Source organism: Lonchura striata, chromosome 1 (assembly GCF_046129695.1).
Source record: "Lonchura striata isolate bLonStr1 chromosome 1, bLonStr1.mat, whole genome shotgun sequence".
Taxonomy (NCBI): domain Eukaryota; kingdom Metazoa; phylum Chordata; class Aves; order Passeriformes; family Estrildidae; genus Lonchura; species Lonchura striata.
The window spans coordinates 96579996-96596490 of NC_134603.1; the positions used below are offsets into that span (position 1 = coordinate 96579996).

General features: G+C 44.6%; 1 protein-coding gene across 1 annotated transcript in view; it reads right to left on the bottom strand.

The window, feature by feature from the left end:
* Positions 1 to 10850: 10850 nt before the first annotated feature.
* PHLPP1 (PH domain and leucine rich repeat protein phosphatase 1) overlaps positions 10851 to 16495 on the bottom strand; it is a 135400-nt gene continuing 129755 nt past the window's right edge. The window contains exons 16-17 of the mRNA XM_021530550.2: positions 14832 to 15060; positions 10851 to 12925 (exon numbers count right to left, since the gene is read on the bottom strand). Of these exons, the coding sequence (XP_021386225.2) occupies positions 11798 to 12925; positions 14832 to 15060 (1357 nt within the window). The 3' untranslated portion in view covers positions 10851 to 11797. The remainder of the gene's footprint in view (positions 12926 to 14831; positions 15061 to 16495) is intronic.

Sequence of the window (16495 nt, forward strand, 5' to 3'; positions counted from 1 at the left end):
TGAGGGCCAGGGGTCCCTCCGTTAAGTTTCCCCTATTGGTTTTGTATCCGTCTATCCCTCCACCTTCCACTCCCCCAAATCCCTCCATTGGTTAATGGGCGTCCCCTTCCCCTTGTTACCACCCCAGTATTTAAGATGTTGAGAGAGTCTGGAGAGGGCTCTTGGCTGTTGGATTCTCTGGAGTTGAGAGCTTCTCCTCGGAGCCTGGATTAAACCTAAAACTGTTTCCCCAGCCTTGAGTCAGCCCCTTTATTACCTCCTTGGACACCACCTCTCCTCCAAATGAGGCAGACAGCACAGCGCTCTGCCTTAGCCACTCCCCGACTCTCCTCGAGATCCAGGGGAGTGACCCCCGCAGCTGACCCTCCCCCTGCCAGGCAGGTGAAGCCAGGGGGCTTCAGGGTGGCATGGCAGCAGCAGCACCTTGAAATGTCAAATCCAAAAGCTTAGAAAATGTTGCAAGTAAGAGTTCATAAATTTAAATCAGTCCTTAAATACATGTACAATATGAATTATAATCTCAGGGCTTCTTATTCTGTCCCATTCATTTTTGGATGCTTGTTTGGCATTGCTGTGTAAAAGCAATAATCTTCTTGGGAGCATATTTTTTTTTTTTCTTTTTGCTTATCTCTTTATTTACTGTGTCTGTGGTAAAGGCCTCACTTGCTGGAAGGTATTTCAGTCTTTGGAAGATGGTGCACAGAGCTCCACTGTGGACTGTTGCTGTAGTGTTCCTCTCTTGGACACCTGGGTCCCTCACAGTCCAAACATTTTGGGTCCCTTTCCTGTTAGCAGGAGCAATTTTAATGTGTTTTACATGGAGAGTCAAAAAGTAGGTGCTGAATACAGATTAGTCACAGTCACCTTCTTTCAGCTCCTCACCCAGTTGCTTCCCTCCACTCGTCATCTCCACTAGTTTCTAACTTTTACAGCCTCAGCTTTATTCCTTATATCAAAAGGATATAAAGAATAAAGCTCTTTTACCAAAATGGTTCCCCCTTGTCCTGTCACAACATAATCTCTCTCCACATTTTTCAGCTCTCTTTTATATATTGAAAGACAAAAGGGTCTTCCCAGAGCCTTCTTTTCTTCAGGCTGAACAACCCCAGCTCTCTCAGTCTGTCTTGATAGCCAGCCCTCTGATCATTGTCCTGGCCCTCCTGTGGACTCATCCCAAAAGGTCCATGTCCTTTCTGTGCTGGTGACCCCTAAGAGGATGCAGCAGTGTGGATGGGGTCTCACCAGAGCAGAGCCAAGGGACAGAATGCCCCCCTTCACCCTGCTGGCCATGCTGCTTTTGATGCAGCCCAGGATATGATTTGCTTTCTGGGCTGGAAGAATACACTGCCAGTTCAAATCCATTTTTTATTCCCCCTGTCCTTCTCCACAGGGCTGCTCTCGATCCCTTCAGCACCCAGTCTGTACTGATCCTGCTGATTGTCCCAACTCAAATGCAGGACCTCACCCTTGGCCTTGTGTGAACTTTGTGAGGTTCACATTGGCCCGCTCCTTAGGCCTGGAGACCCTGGCAGGTGGCTGTAGATGGCATCCCTTACCTCAAGCATTCCAGCTGTCAGCTTGGTGTCATCAACAAACATGCCGAGGTCCTGAAACACTGCAAGCAAAGGGACCCCAGAGAAAGCCACGGCCCAGTGAATGACAGTTTCCTGAAAGTTTTGTGTCTTGAATTTGTCTCCTTCCTTGACACTGTGAAGAAAGATTATTAGGAAACAATTGTGAAGAGGTAATAAATAGTGCTGTTTCCTCCATTCACCGTCACAGAAGGAAGTGGAGGAGAGGAGAAAATCCCAGAAATACTTCTCAGAGGACTAAGGCAGGAAAGAAGCAGCTTTCCTACCTGTTTGGGTGAAGGACAAGCCAAATGCCATCAGAACAATCCAAACCACCCTGCTTTCCAACTATAAAATCATACTTAAAGTCCTCTAGAAGTCACGAAAATCTCGACTGTGTGAGCCAGGAAGGTGTAATACAAGAGCAGAAATTTTCTAGCAAACACACATGACTAAGGCCACAACAGGCTGTCTCCAGCTGCCATTGCAGGTGGTCCTTCTTCCAGGGCAGATTAGCCTTCCCCCTTTCTGCTGGAGATGCTGTGCCTGACCATTACCTCTGAGCAGCGACTGCCAGTTAGTATGGGACAGTAATGCACATTTGGACCAGTAAACAAAGGCAGGGCAAATGGCTCCTGTCAGCCCTGCCATTCCTTTGAGCCTTTTCCTGCTGCTTTCCCTGTGCATACACGTGTCTGCATTGCCTGCATGCAGCCTTCAAGGTCAGCACTGAAAACAAGCTCAGCTGTTTCTCTGACACAGCCCCTGACAGCCTAATTCACCTGCAGCCAAAGGATGCACACAGCCATCACCCTCAGTCCCACTTTGGTAAGGGCAATCCTCAGGCTATATCCAGCTTGCCCTCTGTGACCACCACAGCTACTCACCTGCTGTGAAGGAAATAGGGATAGCAAAGGCCAAACCTGCCCTTCTCCAAAAGGCTGTCCTGGGGGTAAACAGCACACAATCTCTCAACCTCAAAGCCTTGGGTACAGCAAGTTCTGAGACACCAAGCCTTTTCTGAACCTTCACAAAGAGGATTTAAATGGCCACCATCCCTGGAGATGTGAGGAAATGGATGGATGCAGGTTGCAGGGTGAACTGGAGCTGCCTGGCAGGAGGAAAGCCCCACTGCAGATGACAGGTCACTAGTGAAAGGAGCTGGGCTGAGTAGCTCATTCATCTCAGAGTTAGCTGTGAGACTCCTGGCCAGCCCCTTTGGATTTAAACTATCAATTTGCACCACTCTGCTTCAGTGTAAGCAAACAGCTTTAGTCAGTCAGAGAGAAAAGCCTCCAGCTGAGACCCCAGCATTAGCTACCCACAGAGGGACCCCCTCCCCACAGAATATTCGCAGAGAAAAATAATCTGTCTTTACAAAAGTGTCTCTATGCCCTAATCTTGAGGAGGAAACAAAGGGCATAAGATATTTACACTGAGAAGGATAGAAAGATAGAAAAAAAGAAAGTAGAGAGGAGGAAGGAGGGGAGGGAATCCTCTCCCCTGATCCTGCATCCTAACACTGAGTATACTGCCATGGAAATTTCATCATGCTGGGCTGTGCACCTTTGAGTACCCATTTTCCTAGAGGTGTCCTTCATTCAAACAAATTGAGAAAATAGATCAGTCTGGGGTAAATCTTGTCCAAAAGAGAGCAAATCAACATCCAAGGACACAGGTCTCTTGTTTCAGTGTGAAAGACAAAACTGGGGGAGGGGGGAGTGGAGGACAAAAAGGAGAGAGGATGTTTACTCTTCCAAATAAGCTTAACATAACCTTTACATTTCCCAAATAACTCATGTATCTGGAACTGGAAATCTGGTGCTGCTAGAAGGTCTGCTTGTATTAGGGCATTGCCATCCTGCTGCAGAGAAGCTGTAAGAGGAAAGGACCTTTGTTCCCATCCACAGAAAGGAAATTCTCAGGTAAGCAGAAACAAGAAGCTCTCCCCATTTTCTTAATGACAAAAGATAATTAAAAGAAAACATTCCCAAACTATAATACATTTTATACCAATTTAAGCTCTCTCCATGAGCCCTCCAGAGAAGAGCTTCAGTGTATCCAATGCAACTAGGAATACTAACCGGTTGTGCAACAGCAGACACTGAATTCAAGGCTTAGCATTAAGAAAAGTCGGGATCTCAGTTTACATGGGAAACTGCTTTAAATTGATGAGAATATATACAGGGATTAGAGCACTAAAGAACAGTTTGAATTGAATTTTCCTTTCATAATCCATGTATTTTACTCTTAGTGCAGACTTGGGTTCATTAAAGTTACTCTTGTGGTAATTTTCCACCACAACTTACATTCACCATAGAGTAATGCAAAGCTAAGATGCACATCAGGCCTTCAGTAGCTCAAATCTCTCAATCACAATTGTGAAACTTGGACGACTCTTTTTCTTTTTTAAGACTCAGGTAAATTACTGAAGGGCACTATGAGTGCAGTATTTGTGACAGCTGTGACATTCATCGTTATTCTTCTCCTTCAAATCATTCATCTCCCAGGAGTGGTGGCGCTCAGGGTATTGCAGCAGCTTAACGCCAACACAGCATAAAAACTGTCACAGATGCTCAATATCACCTGTCATAAATAAAAATGAGACCCCTCATAAGGTCTACCAGTTGTCAAGGCATTTGATGTAATTGGTTCAGGCGTGTGACAGTGCAAAAAAGGCAAGTCACAGGATGCCCTTCATTACTACAAATGGTCTAGTGATTTCCAGGGATGCCTTTCACACACAGAGCTGCACCTGCTACTGCGCTCCCCAAAACTCTCAGGCCTTGTTTTGCTTGAACAAAGGGGCTCAAGTCTGAGAAATGCCTGCACATGTTTTACAGGTAGTTTTTCAGAAGGTTGTAGAAAGGCTCGTAAGACAGATGCACACAGGTGCAAATAGGGTGTTTTCCTTGCTTCAGAGTCCAAAAATAATTCCCCAACAAGATGGCACCATCACAGAGTCATTAAGATTGGAAAAAGACTTCTAAGATTATCAAGTCCAGCTGTTAACCCCGCACTGCTGTGTTCACCACTAAACCATGTCCTCAAGCACCCACAACCACATCTTTTGAACATTTCCAGGGATGGTGATGCCACCACTTCCCTGGGCAGCCTGTTTCAATGCCTGAACACATTTCAATGCCCGAAGAAATTTTTTTAAAATTCCCTCGGTTCAACCCGAGGCCATTACGTCTCATTTTGTTACTTAGGAGGAGAGGCCGACCCTCACCAGGCTACACCCTCCTTTCATGCAGTTGTAGAGAGTGGTAACATCTCCTGAGCCTCCTTTTCTCCTGAACTACCTAAACAAAGCAGCTCCCTCGGCTGCTGCTAGTCACACTTGTGGTACAGACCTTCACCAGCTCCACTGCCTTCCTCTGGACATGCTTCAGCACTTGTGCAACTTAAAGGGGATTCAGATTTTTAGACTGAATCAGCTCTGACAGTGAAGATTTGGCAGTTTATTGGTCCAAATAAGACATGCTGGGATCAAACTCTCATTGCACATAATTTGCTAAGACTACGTGAGATCTTGCTAAGGCCTTGTTTTACCTGGCAGCGCTGCAGGTGCTCTCCTGAGCAGTTAGCAGATGTGGCTTCCCTGGCTGCTTCAGCCCTCACATCCTTGTTCGGACTCACAGCAAATGTGTTACAAACACTCAGGAGGCTTCCGAGAGCCCTCCGTCTGTGCGAAGCAGACGCCTGCTCTGTCTGTGTTGCTGCCTTCCTTGGTGAAGAAAGGCTTTTCCGAGCCTCTGGTGCTCCTGCACGGCTCGCACGATGGGTGGGAGCAGAGGTGCGGGATCGCCGCCGCCACGGGGAAGGTGCAGCAGCGCCGGTCCTGTCCGCGGCAACACGAGGGGGAGCCCTCGCAGCTCCCAGATAACACGGACAGCAGGAATACGCCTCTCCCCGCCCCAAATATAAACGCTCAGCTAGCTCCTCGTCGGAAAAAAACCAAAACAAAACAGGAGGCCTGAAAGCCATCTCTGATCATCTTCACAAGGACACTGCTCCTGGTTCAAACAAGTGCAAGCCACAGACCACTGGGAGTGGGGAGGGTCTCTTGCTATGGATCCCCCTTCCTAGACATTCCTATTTCTGATGGTGCAGGATGGTCTGGGGACATCCTTTCCCATGTTCTTATCTCCAAAGCATTCAAAAAATGCCAGGGAACGACTCTGTTGATATCTGAGCTGATACTGAACAGCAAAGCAACAAATTCAGAAAAAATGTGGTCAAATTTTGCCCAACAGAAATGAGAAAGCAGAAAAATCTCTTTACTCATTGTTAAATGAAACTACCTGGCAAAGCTTGCTTTCAGAGAGATTTGCTCCTTTCAGGGGGACAGCTTTGGCCACTTTAAAAAGATACAACAATTTTTGCTCTTTTTTGCCACCCAATTTTAAAGACATTTGAGCAGAGCACTTCACTATGTATTCTATGCACTATTCTATGCACTGGATGTCACTATATATTCTGTAATTTCAGGACGAAGGTAAGTACTAACTGCAAGGGCACCTACTGGAAGATTTTTTTTTCCCCCACAAAATGCTGGTGTCTCTCTCCTTAAGAGGAATTAAAATGAAAAAGCATCTTACAAGTCACAGACTTCTGCTACACCAGTCTTTCTTCATAGTTCTGCATCCCAATTTCCTTTAAAGCATTCAACAGCATACATTTAATTAGCAAAACAATCCCATCTGTTCCACGAGTCAATACTGACAACTTTATGGTTAAAACACATTTATTTCTCTTGGTGCAGCTGTGCTGAATCTAACAAGGGGAGAAGAGCCTGCTGTGCTCAGAGCATTGTGTCTGGTGCCCAGGCTCTTGTCACAAGGGCTGCTGGCACGGGAGCTCCTGAAGGCCTCCAGAGTCCCATCCCTGCCCACTGATGGCCCCTTGGACACCCCTAAGTTACCTACATGCTCTAAACACAAACCTCCAGAGAGAATTCTATAGAACCATTGGTAAAAGATCCCTTTTCTGTCCGTTTCCTTGATTTTAATGAGACACACAGAAGAACAAGCTCCAACAAAACCACCAAATGCACCAGAGGCTGTGATGAGCAGCAGGACATTGGAGCTGAGACCCTAATGGGCAACAGGGCAAGAGCCAGCTGAACTCCATCCAACAGCAGGAACTACTTCCCCAGCCTTGGGACTGCATACTTCATCCTCTCCCCCAAAGCCAGACGTGCAGGAATCCACACTCTGATTGTAAATCAGGCACCCTCAATCCCTTACAGCAGAAAGCCTCGGGATCACCGGCTCCTGGCTTTCCCTATGAGGGAGCAGACCAGTCCTGCCTGTCCCAGGTCTCTGTCACACTGCACTTATTATGCAACAGCTTCCTCATGCCGTCACGTTTCTGATGAACTCTTGCAGTTTAAGTGTCTCTCTTTAGCTTATAATATTAAAAAAATATGGAAAAGATGAGATAGTGTCTGCCTTGTTCAGATCCTGTCTCAGTCTCAACCTAGAGGGCAAGCTTAGCTCATGGCATGAGATAAAAGGTAGGACGAGGTATCCAAGTCAACCGTAGGTGAATCCAAACTTGTCAGCCGGAGAAAGGATGAGCTAAAGGATGAACTGTTGACCTCAACAGGAATGGAAATACAAATAAAACAGTCTGGATAAAAGCAGGGACCAAGCATTTAAACCAGGGACTTGAAGCAAACAAGGAACATTTTCCACACTGATGTCCTAGATAAGTGGTATACCGACTGTGCCCTGGGGCTGCAGTTAGTCTGTCTAATATCTGGGGGGTTTCCACCCTCACCTTTTGATTGAAATGGCTGCGAGGAGTTACTTGCTCTCAGGCAGGAGACAAATTTTAACTTTCAGCCTTCCACAGAAGCAGGAGTCTTCTTAGGCTTGTTAAGCATTCAAATACTTACAGCATCAGTCTGAGGCACAGCAAAATGCAAGCAACCAAGAGGAAACAGATTGGTTCACGTAGTATGCCATGAAACCCTCAGTGCAAGCACACAAGTAACAGATCTGTAAGACAAAGCAACTACTGCAACAATAGCAGGCATTAGCCCCAGACAAGTCAAGGGAACTAACAAAACAGGGCAGTAAAGCAGGTTAACAGAGAACAGTAAACTTTTAACAGACACCAAGACTGTCCTGGTTCCAGCTGAGCCCTAAAGATATTTTTACCATCTTCTGGTCATGTAGCTCGCCCCTGCAGCCAAAGCTCTGAGGGACCTGACCCAACAGCACTGCTGAGAACTGTCTGGCTTGAGTGCCTTCTCCTCTTCGAAAAAGCACACCTCTCCACTAAGGGGCCGGCAGTGTCCAGGGAAATCAGGCAGATCAAGCTGAAGTTGCTATTCTGTTCACTCCTTTGAATCCTACTGCTCTGCTTAAATTGATTCAAAGCCCTCCTGCCCTCCAGACCAGCAACACCCTTCACAGGGTTATCCCAACCAACCCACTCAAGCACATATTTGCAAGCCCAGACCTGCAAGGCTGCACCCAAGAGGCACCATCCATGACTAGTGCAGGGATGCAGAAATTACTTTCAGAGCCAAGTGTGACATTTCATTAACACCCAGCACTTCCAAAGTAGCAAAGTTATGCTTAAGAAGTAAATATGTACAATTTGCTGGAAAATTACATGCATGAACTGTAAACAAACATGAGGGCTGGTGATGAAGCCGAGCTTTCTACAAAGAGATTACTTGAAGCAAGACTTAAGGGGCACTATAGTAGCAACACATTCTGTAGCCATGAGAGACACAACCCACATGGATGCAGCGGCACACTCCAAGGCCAGTAAGCCATGCCAGTACGGCGATGCCACCATGGTGGTTGCCATCATGGAAATGGTGGTGCCACACACTGAATGCACAGGCAGGATGCCAACAGGCTATTCTGACACAACAAAATGTGTTACATTAGAAGAAGAAAAAAGCTTTTATGCCTTTTAAGAAAAGGCTCACATTTACAAGCACAGAAGTCACTCAGTTACTTCTCAATATTACCACAACTTTGTGTTTAAAATTATGTTCCAGGAAATAATGTAAATATGTTCATTTCTCTGAAATCAGCCATCTACCTCCTCTTATTTATACATTTTTGCTTGTCTCAGATACAACTATCAGCAAATTGCAAAGGACATGCAAGGTTTGATTATAAAAGTAATGGGGTTTTACATTTTTCATGGCTGAAAGGCTTCTTTTTAGCTCCCAACCATCATCCCCGCTACAGCTGTCAAGTTCTGCAAATAAATCCACATCTCTTTGAGTCAGATAGTCCAGTAGGTCAAAACTGTGCAAAATACACTGTGAGCATAATCCAAAAATCATGTGCAGATTAGTGCATGTAGATGCAATCGGTGACCTTAGCTTCATCCCTCATGAGGTGAGAACACACTAACCCCCCATTTTGTGAAAGAGAATTGTAACATCCAGAAAAAATCATGAGTTGCAAACACTGTACGTTGTTTTTCAAGTCCCAGTTTAAAGCCAGGACAAAATACCTTTTACCCCTGTTTAAAACTAAATGCTATTTACAAACATGCAGCAAGCCATCCAACCTAGCAATCTAGCCCAATACGTGACACAAAGCCCAGCAGAGGGATGAAGTCACCCCTATGAATGCATCAAACCTTCACATTATGACTTGCTAAGACAGGCTACTATCACAGCCATCTTTTTCAAAGCAGAGCAAATAATCCAAAGGTACAATTCCTCCACCAAAATCCTGTCACTCTGCTGCCACAGAAGCCATGACCCCAGGATGCTGTTAACTTTACAGAAGGCACTAGGCTAAAAGGGGCAGCCTTCAGTGGGCTGTCAGTTTTTGCCATCTACTTTTCAAAGGGCGTAAGTAGGGAAACCAGTGTTGGCTGTAGGGAGTGAATGCCACAGGGCCTGGCAAGTTCTTGGGAGTCTGTTCTTCAAATGGAGAGAAGGGAAAGTCCTTACAGAGCCTATGTGCATACCCTTCTATTCACATGAGAGAAGGGGAGTATCAGTCGTCAGCACTGAGCCAAAGTTTAGCTCACGTGAAATGGTTCCCCTTCCACTCTTGCTCTGCCCTCTGCTCCTCTCTCTGAATTACCCCATGTACAGCACAGCAGACACCTGAGCCCAGAGACAGCGACAGCAAGGTTATTCCTCCACCAGCAACAGGAAAATAAAGGTAGTGTCCTTGCTAGTTATCACCCTCAGCCTCAAGCAGCATTGGAACAGAAGGAAAAAAAAAAACCAACAAAACGTTTTCCAAAGACAATGAATCAATTCAGCAAAATCTGAAATATACAAACTGTTTACCAAAGAACACCTGAGAGTTACTGACCAATAAACCATAAACCCTGTTTGTTTAAATACATTATTTAATGAGTTTTCTTTAAGAAAGGGATATTTTGAAGCTCAAATTACAATGAAATACAATTTTCTAGATCTACAGTACACAGTGCTATAAACATTTATCAAACCAGGTATTTTAGTGTTTTGCTCCTCTGCTGTTATTGTTATTAAGGAAAAGTAACTAAAAATCTTCTGTTAACAGCAATCCTGTTCTAACTTGGCTATTTCAGCCTAGAACAGAATAAGGACAACAGCCTGTCACCACAGTCCTCTTCCCAATACAAGCCAAATGCCAAGAAGGAACAAGACACTGTCATGACTGCACATTACTTCAGCTTTTAAAGAGTGAGAAGTACAATGGAGCAGTTGGCTGAGAGCAATACTGAGAAAAGACATTTCTTCTTTCCCACAGGAATGACAAAAAGATGCCCCTTTGCTATCAAAGTCTGATTGCCATCAAATTCGTGTTCCTGCAGCACATTGGAGCAAATTTACATAGGTAGTTTTAAATTCATTTTTCTGCTTTCTCCTCATATTTTCTCTCTTCTCTCAGTATCCACAGCTTTCCTTCTACCTTTCATTGTCTCTTCATAATTTCTATCTTCAGTCATTCAGTCCCAGTGGGACAGAGCCAGAGCACACCGCTCTCCTCTTCAGTCTTCTGGCATTGTCAATACTGTGGCAAAGGGCAAATCAATAGTGCTGCATTAGTACCAAGAAGGAAAAAAATGGAAGAGGTCAATTCCTCAGAGAGTTGGTTTGTATCTTTTAAAGGCCACTTTACACAACCTTTGAATTCTGAAAGTACAAGTGAGCTTCTGCAGTTAGTGTAAAAATGTGATCAAGCTGAAAAAGTTTCAACACTTCTTGGTTAACTGAGCAGCATACTGAGGAACCACAGCAAGCTGCTGTTTGAGAGCTGTTGCTCAGCTAGTCAGACATAAAAGCAGACATCAGGTGTAAATTTCGTATTTATTATAACAAAAAATTATGACATGTTCATTTGTGCATTCGGCTTTAATATAACTCTTGGTATGTAAATGTTCTACAGCAAATGAGCTCTATACAATCATGCTGGTTGTGGCAGCAGTAAGGAACACAAACAAAACGTGTCTGTAAAAGTAAGGAAAGAAAGAGACCAGAGGAAAAAGTGAGTTTCTTTGAACAGTCTACACCACCTGGGCTCTAGCTAACTTGTACACAGCCACACAGTCCATTACGTTTAATGACCATGGCCCAAAGAGTCACTTAAGAAAAAAGGTCAGTTTTTCAGGTTGTGTCCTTAATGCCAAGGCTACAAAACATGTAAGCATCACTATACAACACTGAGCTATTTACAGGAATTTCCCAATCAACTGTTCTCTCAGAGAAAATTAGTGAATCTCAGTGACTTAAGTCACCTGAAAGAGTAAAGCAACTCCTAGGAGTTAGTCTCCATATTCTACAAATGTCTATCATTTTCAAGACCAAAAAAAGCCTTTTCTCTCAAAGAAATACAGTATTACAATATTACTTAAATCATTTAGCACTGGCTACTGCCCTGCTTTTCAAACAAAACAAACAAGCCATTTTAAAAAATATTACATCATCATCTGTTTCTCAGCAATATATTAAACCTTTTTATTTTTTTATTATTTTTTGTTTTGTTTTCCTGTTTTTACACTTGATATGTTAAGGGAGGGTTAACTATTTTAAACTTTACCAGTCAAGCGTCTCTAGAAGAAAGTCAATGAATATTAAACCTAACAAACTGAAAAGCTGCAGTTATCTGTAGTGGCAGGATAAGGAAAAGGATAAAGGAAAAGGATAAGGAAAACCCCTGCTGTATTGCAAGCCCACTGGGTCTCACAGTCAAGTCTCCTTTTTTGTTAGTTTATTTTTGAGCAGTAAATAGAGTGGGTCATAGTGGTGTGTCATAATAGTCTGCCAGGTGGTCCATCGGATACTGCTTCTGCTGTTGCTGCTGCTGCTGCTGTTGTTGTTGTTCCTGGTGCTGCTTCATAATCTCCTTGACTTCTTCTTCGAGCTCTGGTGGGATGATGAACTGGTCATCGGGATCAGGTTGTGCTGGAGCAGCAAAGTAGCCCCCGGTTTTTCTGAGTGGCGCATCTGTTGCAACTTCAATTAAGTTATGGCTCCTCTCGTGTGGTGCCACAGAGCCGTTGCCCCGCCGGCGCCCTATTGTGCCTGTGGCAGAATATTCAGCTTTCCTGGGAAGGCCGGGCTCATCTTCATTGGCACTGATGACGATCCCTTCATCACTGGCTTCCACTGGCACTTGGAGAAGCTGTTTCTCCTTCGCTCGGCTGCAGTGGATGTCCACCTCCACCTCCACGCGGCTGCCGTTGGTGAAGACCCCCTCGATGGGCTCCTCGTCGTCGCTGTCAAGGCCGTTGTCGGAGAAGGCGCTGGAGAAGGTGGCACTGGAGAGCTGCCGCTGGAAAGAGTTGGACAGGCAGACGGGGTGCAGCATGCAGCGCTGCTCTCCCGGGTACGCCGGGCTGCTCTCGTTCATGGTCACCTGGGGAGGCTCGTCTGAGGCTGTGGACCCCACCTCGCTGCTCATTTCCGAGGTGGAGATCTCGCTGCTGATTTCGGAAGCCATGCCGCTGCTCGAAGATGGCATCCCGAGCGCGTCTGCGGGCCTGTCCTTGATGACCACGTTGACAGACTGGGGGAAGATGCCGGGGCTGGGGGGCGGGACCCCATTGAGCTCACAGCAGCAGAAACTGTCCTCCGTCACGTTGAGCTGAACCACGACAGCGCTGATGCTGTCGTTGCAGCCGTAACTCTGGGCCAAAGTGCAAAGCTTCTTGGCGGCTGCCAGCGCATCAGGCACGTTTCTGACGGCCTCAACTGCTTCATCCATGGAGAGGCTGTCCCACAGCCCCTTGCTCCCCAAAATGAAGAACTCATCTTGTGGAGTTAAGGTGATGGACTGGACGTGAGGACGCGGCACAACACTTGGGTGAAGGAAGGTGTACCCCAAGATTCTTGTTGAATCTGTCACACCATTCACTTTGCCATCCTGAAATGAGAAAGGACAGGAAATTGGCAACAAGATAGACAAGGATATACAGTACCTGCCTCTCCTTGTATTCGACTGATGGCTGTTTTTGCAGTGCCCCCAACACTGCCATTCACAGACAAGGAGAGTGACAAGCAAAGTGACCTGAAAGGAGGTGACAGAGCTGGGATTAGAGCACAGCAAGGGCTGGTTTGCAATTCTGTGCTGCGCCTCCTACACCCAACTGATTTGTCATCAGCACCACCTATGCACAGACCAACAAAGCAGAAGGCTGCAACAAAGAGCCATCTATTCTGCTCCTGCAGCTGCAACAGCCAACTGGACAAATCTTTTACCAGTGAGTCAGACTTATCCCTCCTCCACCCACGTATCTGGCTTTAGACAGAGCAAAGCAACACACGTTTGATATATGGGCAGCTCATTCGGTTACAAGTCTTCTCTTGCAGCTGTAACAATTGTAGGTTTCATCTTGGCTCATCACTTTATAAAGGTTCATTTTAAAAAACCCTTTAAATTTAGCATGCAAGTCAAATGTAGCGGAGAGCAAGTCTGCATTTCTCAGTCAGCTGAGTTGTAGTGAAATGTTTTACACGCCCCAATTACTTACTACATTTCCACTTAGATATGACATTTGCAAAGGGAGGAGGAGTAGTATCTGAAGGGATAACATCAGTAAAAATGGACGCATTTGAGAAAAGAATCCTATGCACGTCCAAATCCCAGAATCCTGCCCTGGTTAGAATCCAAGCTGCCAGAATAAGCAGAGCAAGTGTCTGAAGCAGCAAGTCTGGCTATCTGTCAGCCTGCTGGGGATAGCTGCACCCTGTTAATTGCGTATTCAAGAAGAATAGCAAAAGTGAGGATTTACACCTTTTGGGTCCAGCTAATAATTGAAGGCATTATTATAAAGCAGATAACCACAAAAAAGTGAACCAAGACTAAAAAAGCTTCCTCTTTAAAATCACTCAGAAAAAAAAAAACCCGCATGTCGGCTTGTTAACTTTCCCATTAGAAGGCTGACAGCAGTGATAAGCCATCAGTGTACATGAAATCAGTGAGTCATCTGAAGATTCAGCCTAGAAATTTCCCCTTTCCTCTACAGAGCCACAGAATGAGCATGCCTTCCTGATGCATACTATGTTGGAGTAATTCCCTTTCAATTTGTCACATTTGAGATGCCAGCCCTCACCTTTCCCAGGCAAGATCAACAGGCACACGACTTACTCCACACACACATGCCCACTCTGCTCTCAGGCACACAGGGAGGTTTCTGCCCTTTCCCCCACCATTAGGAGGATTCAATATTTGTCTATTCCTGCGCATGTGTCACACAAGGCAAAGCAAAACTGACAGCAGTGGCTTCAAGCATCTAAGAAAGGAACAAATAGCTTTCTCCTCTCTCATGGTTTAGCTGAGCACAGGATGAGTTTTCCTCTTGGGCAAGTGCTCTCTTCAAGAGCAGCCTGTCAAAGGGCAGTTCTGGGAACACAACTCAGACAGCAAAGTCAGCCTGCCAGGAGCAAGGAGTCTCCTAAGGGCAGGACGGCATTGTTCCAAGTGCTCTGCCCTCTCATCCTTTTTAATTGGAAAAGCTCTCCATGACAGTTTCAACACAGCAATTCCTCTCCCATTAGAAGGAAGAGAGACTATCTGCTTTCCTGTTTCAATGCAACATGCTCACAGCTGCTCACTCTTGAAAGCTAATTGAAGTCCAGCATGGTAATGGGATGAAAAAGCAGCTTGGCTGCACGGTACGAATCACCTTGAAAGGAGATGTGCAACTGAGGAACCCACACCATGCACACCACCTCCTAGAGGTTACCGATATCATGTCATTTCATGCACTGCTGTGCAAATGCTCTCCAAAGAAGCCGCAAGTTGCAACATTCCCCAGCTGCTCTCTAACCTCTGTGATAATGGCCTTATGTTGCTTAATCCTCTTCAGCTCTTCTTCACAGCTCATCGCATAACACCTGGACAAAGGCAGAGGTTTCCCATTCCGGCAGAGAACAGTTTGGCACTTCCCCACGTTTGCTGAGGTTAGCGTGAAACATCCACCAGGGTCCATGGGATCATGTTTTATGTGGCAAAGGACAGCAGAGCCTCCAAGTTTCTGTCCAGCCGTTCCAAGTTTCCTGGAATTTAAACAAAACAGTGATTGTTCTTTAATTGGAAAACAAGTATTAGAGCACTGCGGAGAAACAGCCACTGTTCCACAACCAAAAGCATTCAGGGCACTGACTCTATTGGATCACTGGGACAGAAACAAAAGTCTTCACTGAAGACTGTGACACTACAGCAGCAGCACTGCAGGGATCCCACGTGCAACTCTCTCAGGCAGGGTGTTATTTTTACATATGCAGATACTCAAATAGGCTCAATTTAAGAAAAAAAAAATCTCTTCACTTCTAAGAGTTTCACAGTTGTCTTTTCCTTTACATCTAATAGATACTTGTTTTAAAGATAGAGCTTTGGCTTCTGAAGCTATGGATGTTATTATAAAAATAATACTTCTGACTGTAAAAACTCTCTACTTTTGAGCAAAAGCAGAAGGCAGAGATTCACTGTTTTGCAGTATCTTCAGGATAATGCTCATAGAAGTTATCAATTATCACCAAAAAATCACAATGGCTGTGAATTCAACTGTAAAAAAGTAAATTTATGCAGTCAGGTACTAACCTGTTAAAAAAGTTCTTAGATATGTTTAAGCCTGCTTTTTCAATAGAAGCCACAGTAGGGAAAAAAAATGTCTATGGATAAAATGGAAGTTTTCAGAATCATGCCATTAAAATGTAAATTAATTTCAATATTAAGACTATGAAAAAACACCCATCCTTCCTAGCAGCTTGTTTATCAGGATCTTATTTCTATAGTAATTAGAAAGCTAATTACTAGTATTTATATGAAGGCTAGGTATAGTTAATAAAAACTTTAGATTCAAAATCTTGGGGACAGAATGGACAACTAAATTTGCAACCAAGCCTAAATGTTCTTTCTTCATTATTGTTTACAAATTTAAACCTCTAAACTCTAGGAGTGCTGCATATCACCTGTAAGCATCAGTGAATGGCTAAATGCAACTGGAATGAATACTATTTCTGGTTCTCCAAAGAATTGGTTAGCTGATTTTAATTTGAGACAAAAACAAAATAAAACAAAAACAAACAAAAACCAAAACAACAAAACAAAACACCAAAAAAACCACCAAAACAAAACAAAAAAAACCCACCAGCCCCCCCCAAACAAAAAGAGCTTTGTAAATTGAATTAGTAGCAAACAAAACCACTTAATAAGTACTCAAATTTGTTATTATTTTTGAATATTTTAAGTATATGGCAACCACCTTCTCAGTTAGCAGTCTGAGGCACTCTTGTAAGCAATTATGGGAAGGAAGTGTTTTCTCCCTTGTGTTTGTAAGATACAATGCCACCCTACTGCTTCCCTATCTTTCCCAATACAACAACTTCAAGTATTTTTCCTTTCCAAGGGTGCAGAAATTCAACTAGAAGCAATGCTACTTTTAATTTGATCCATTTACTCAGTCTCTAAGCTACTGATTTGCTTTCCCCT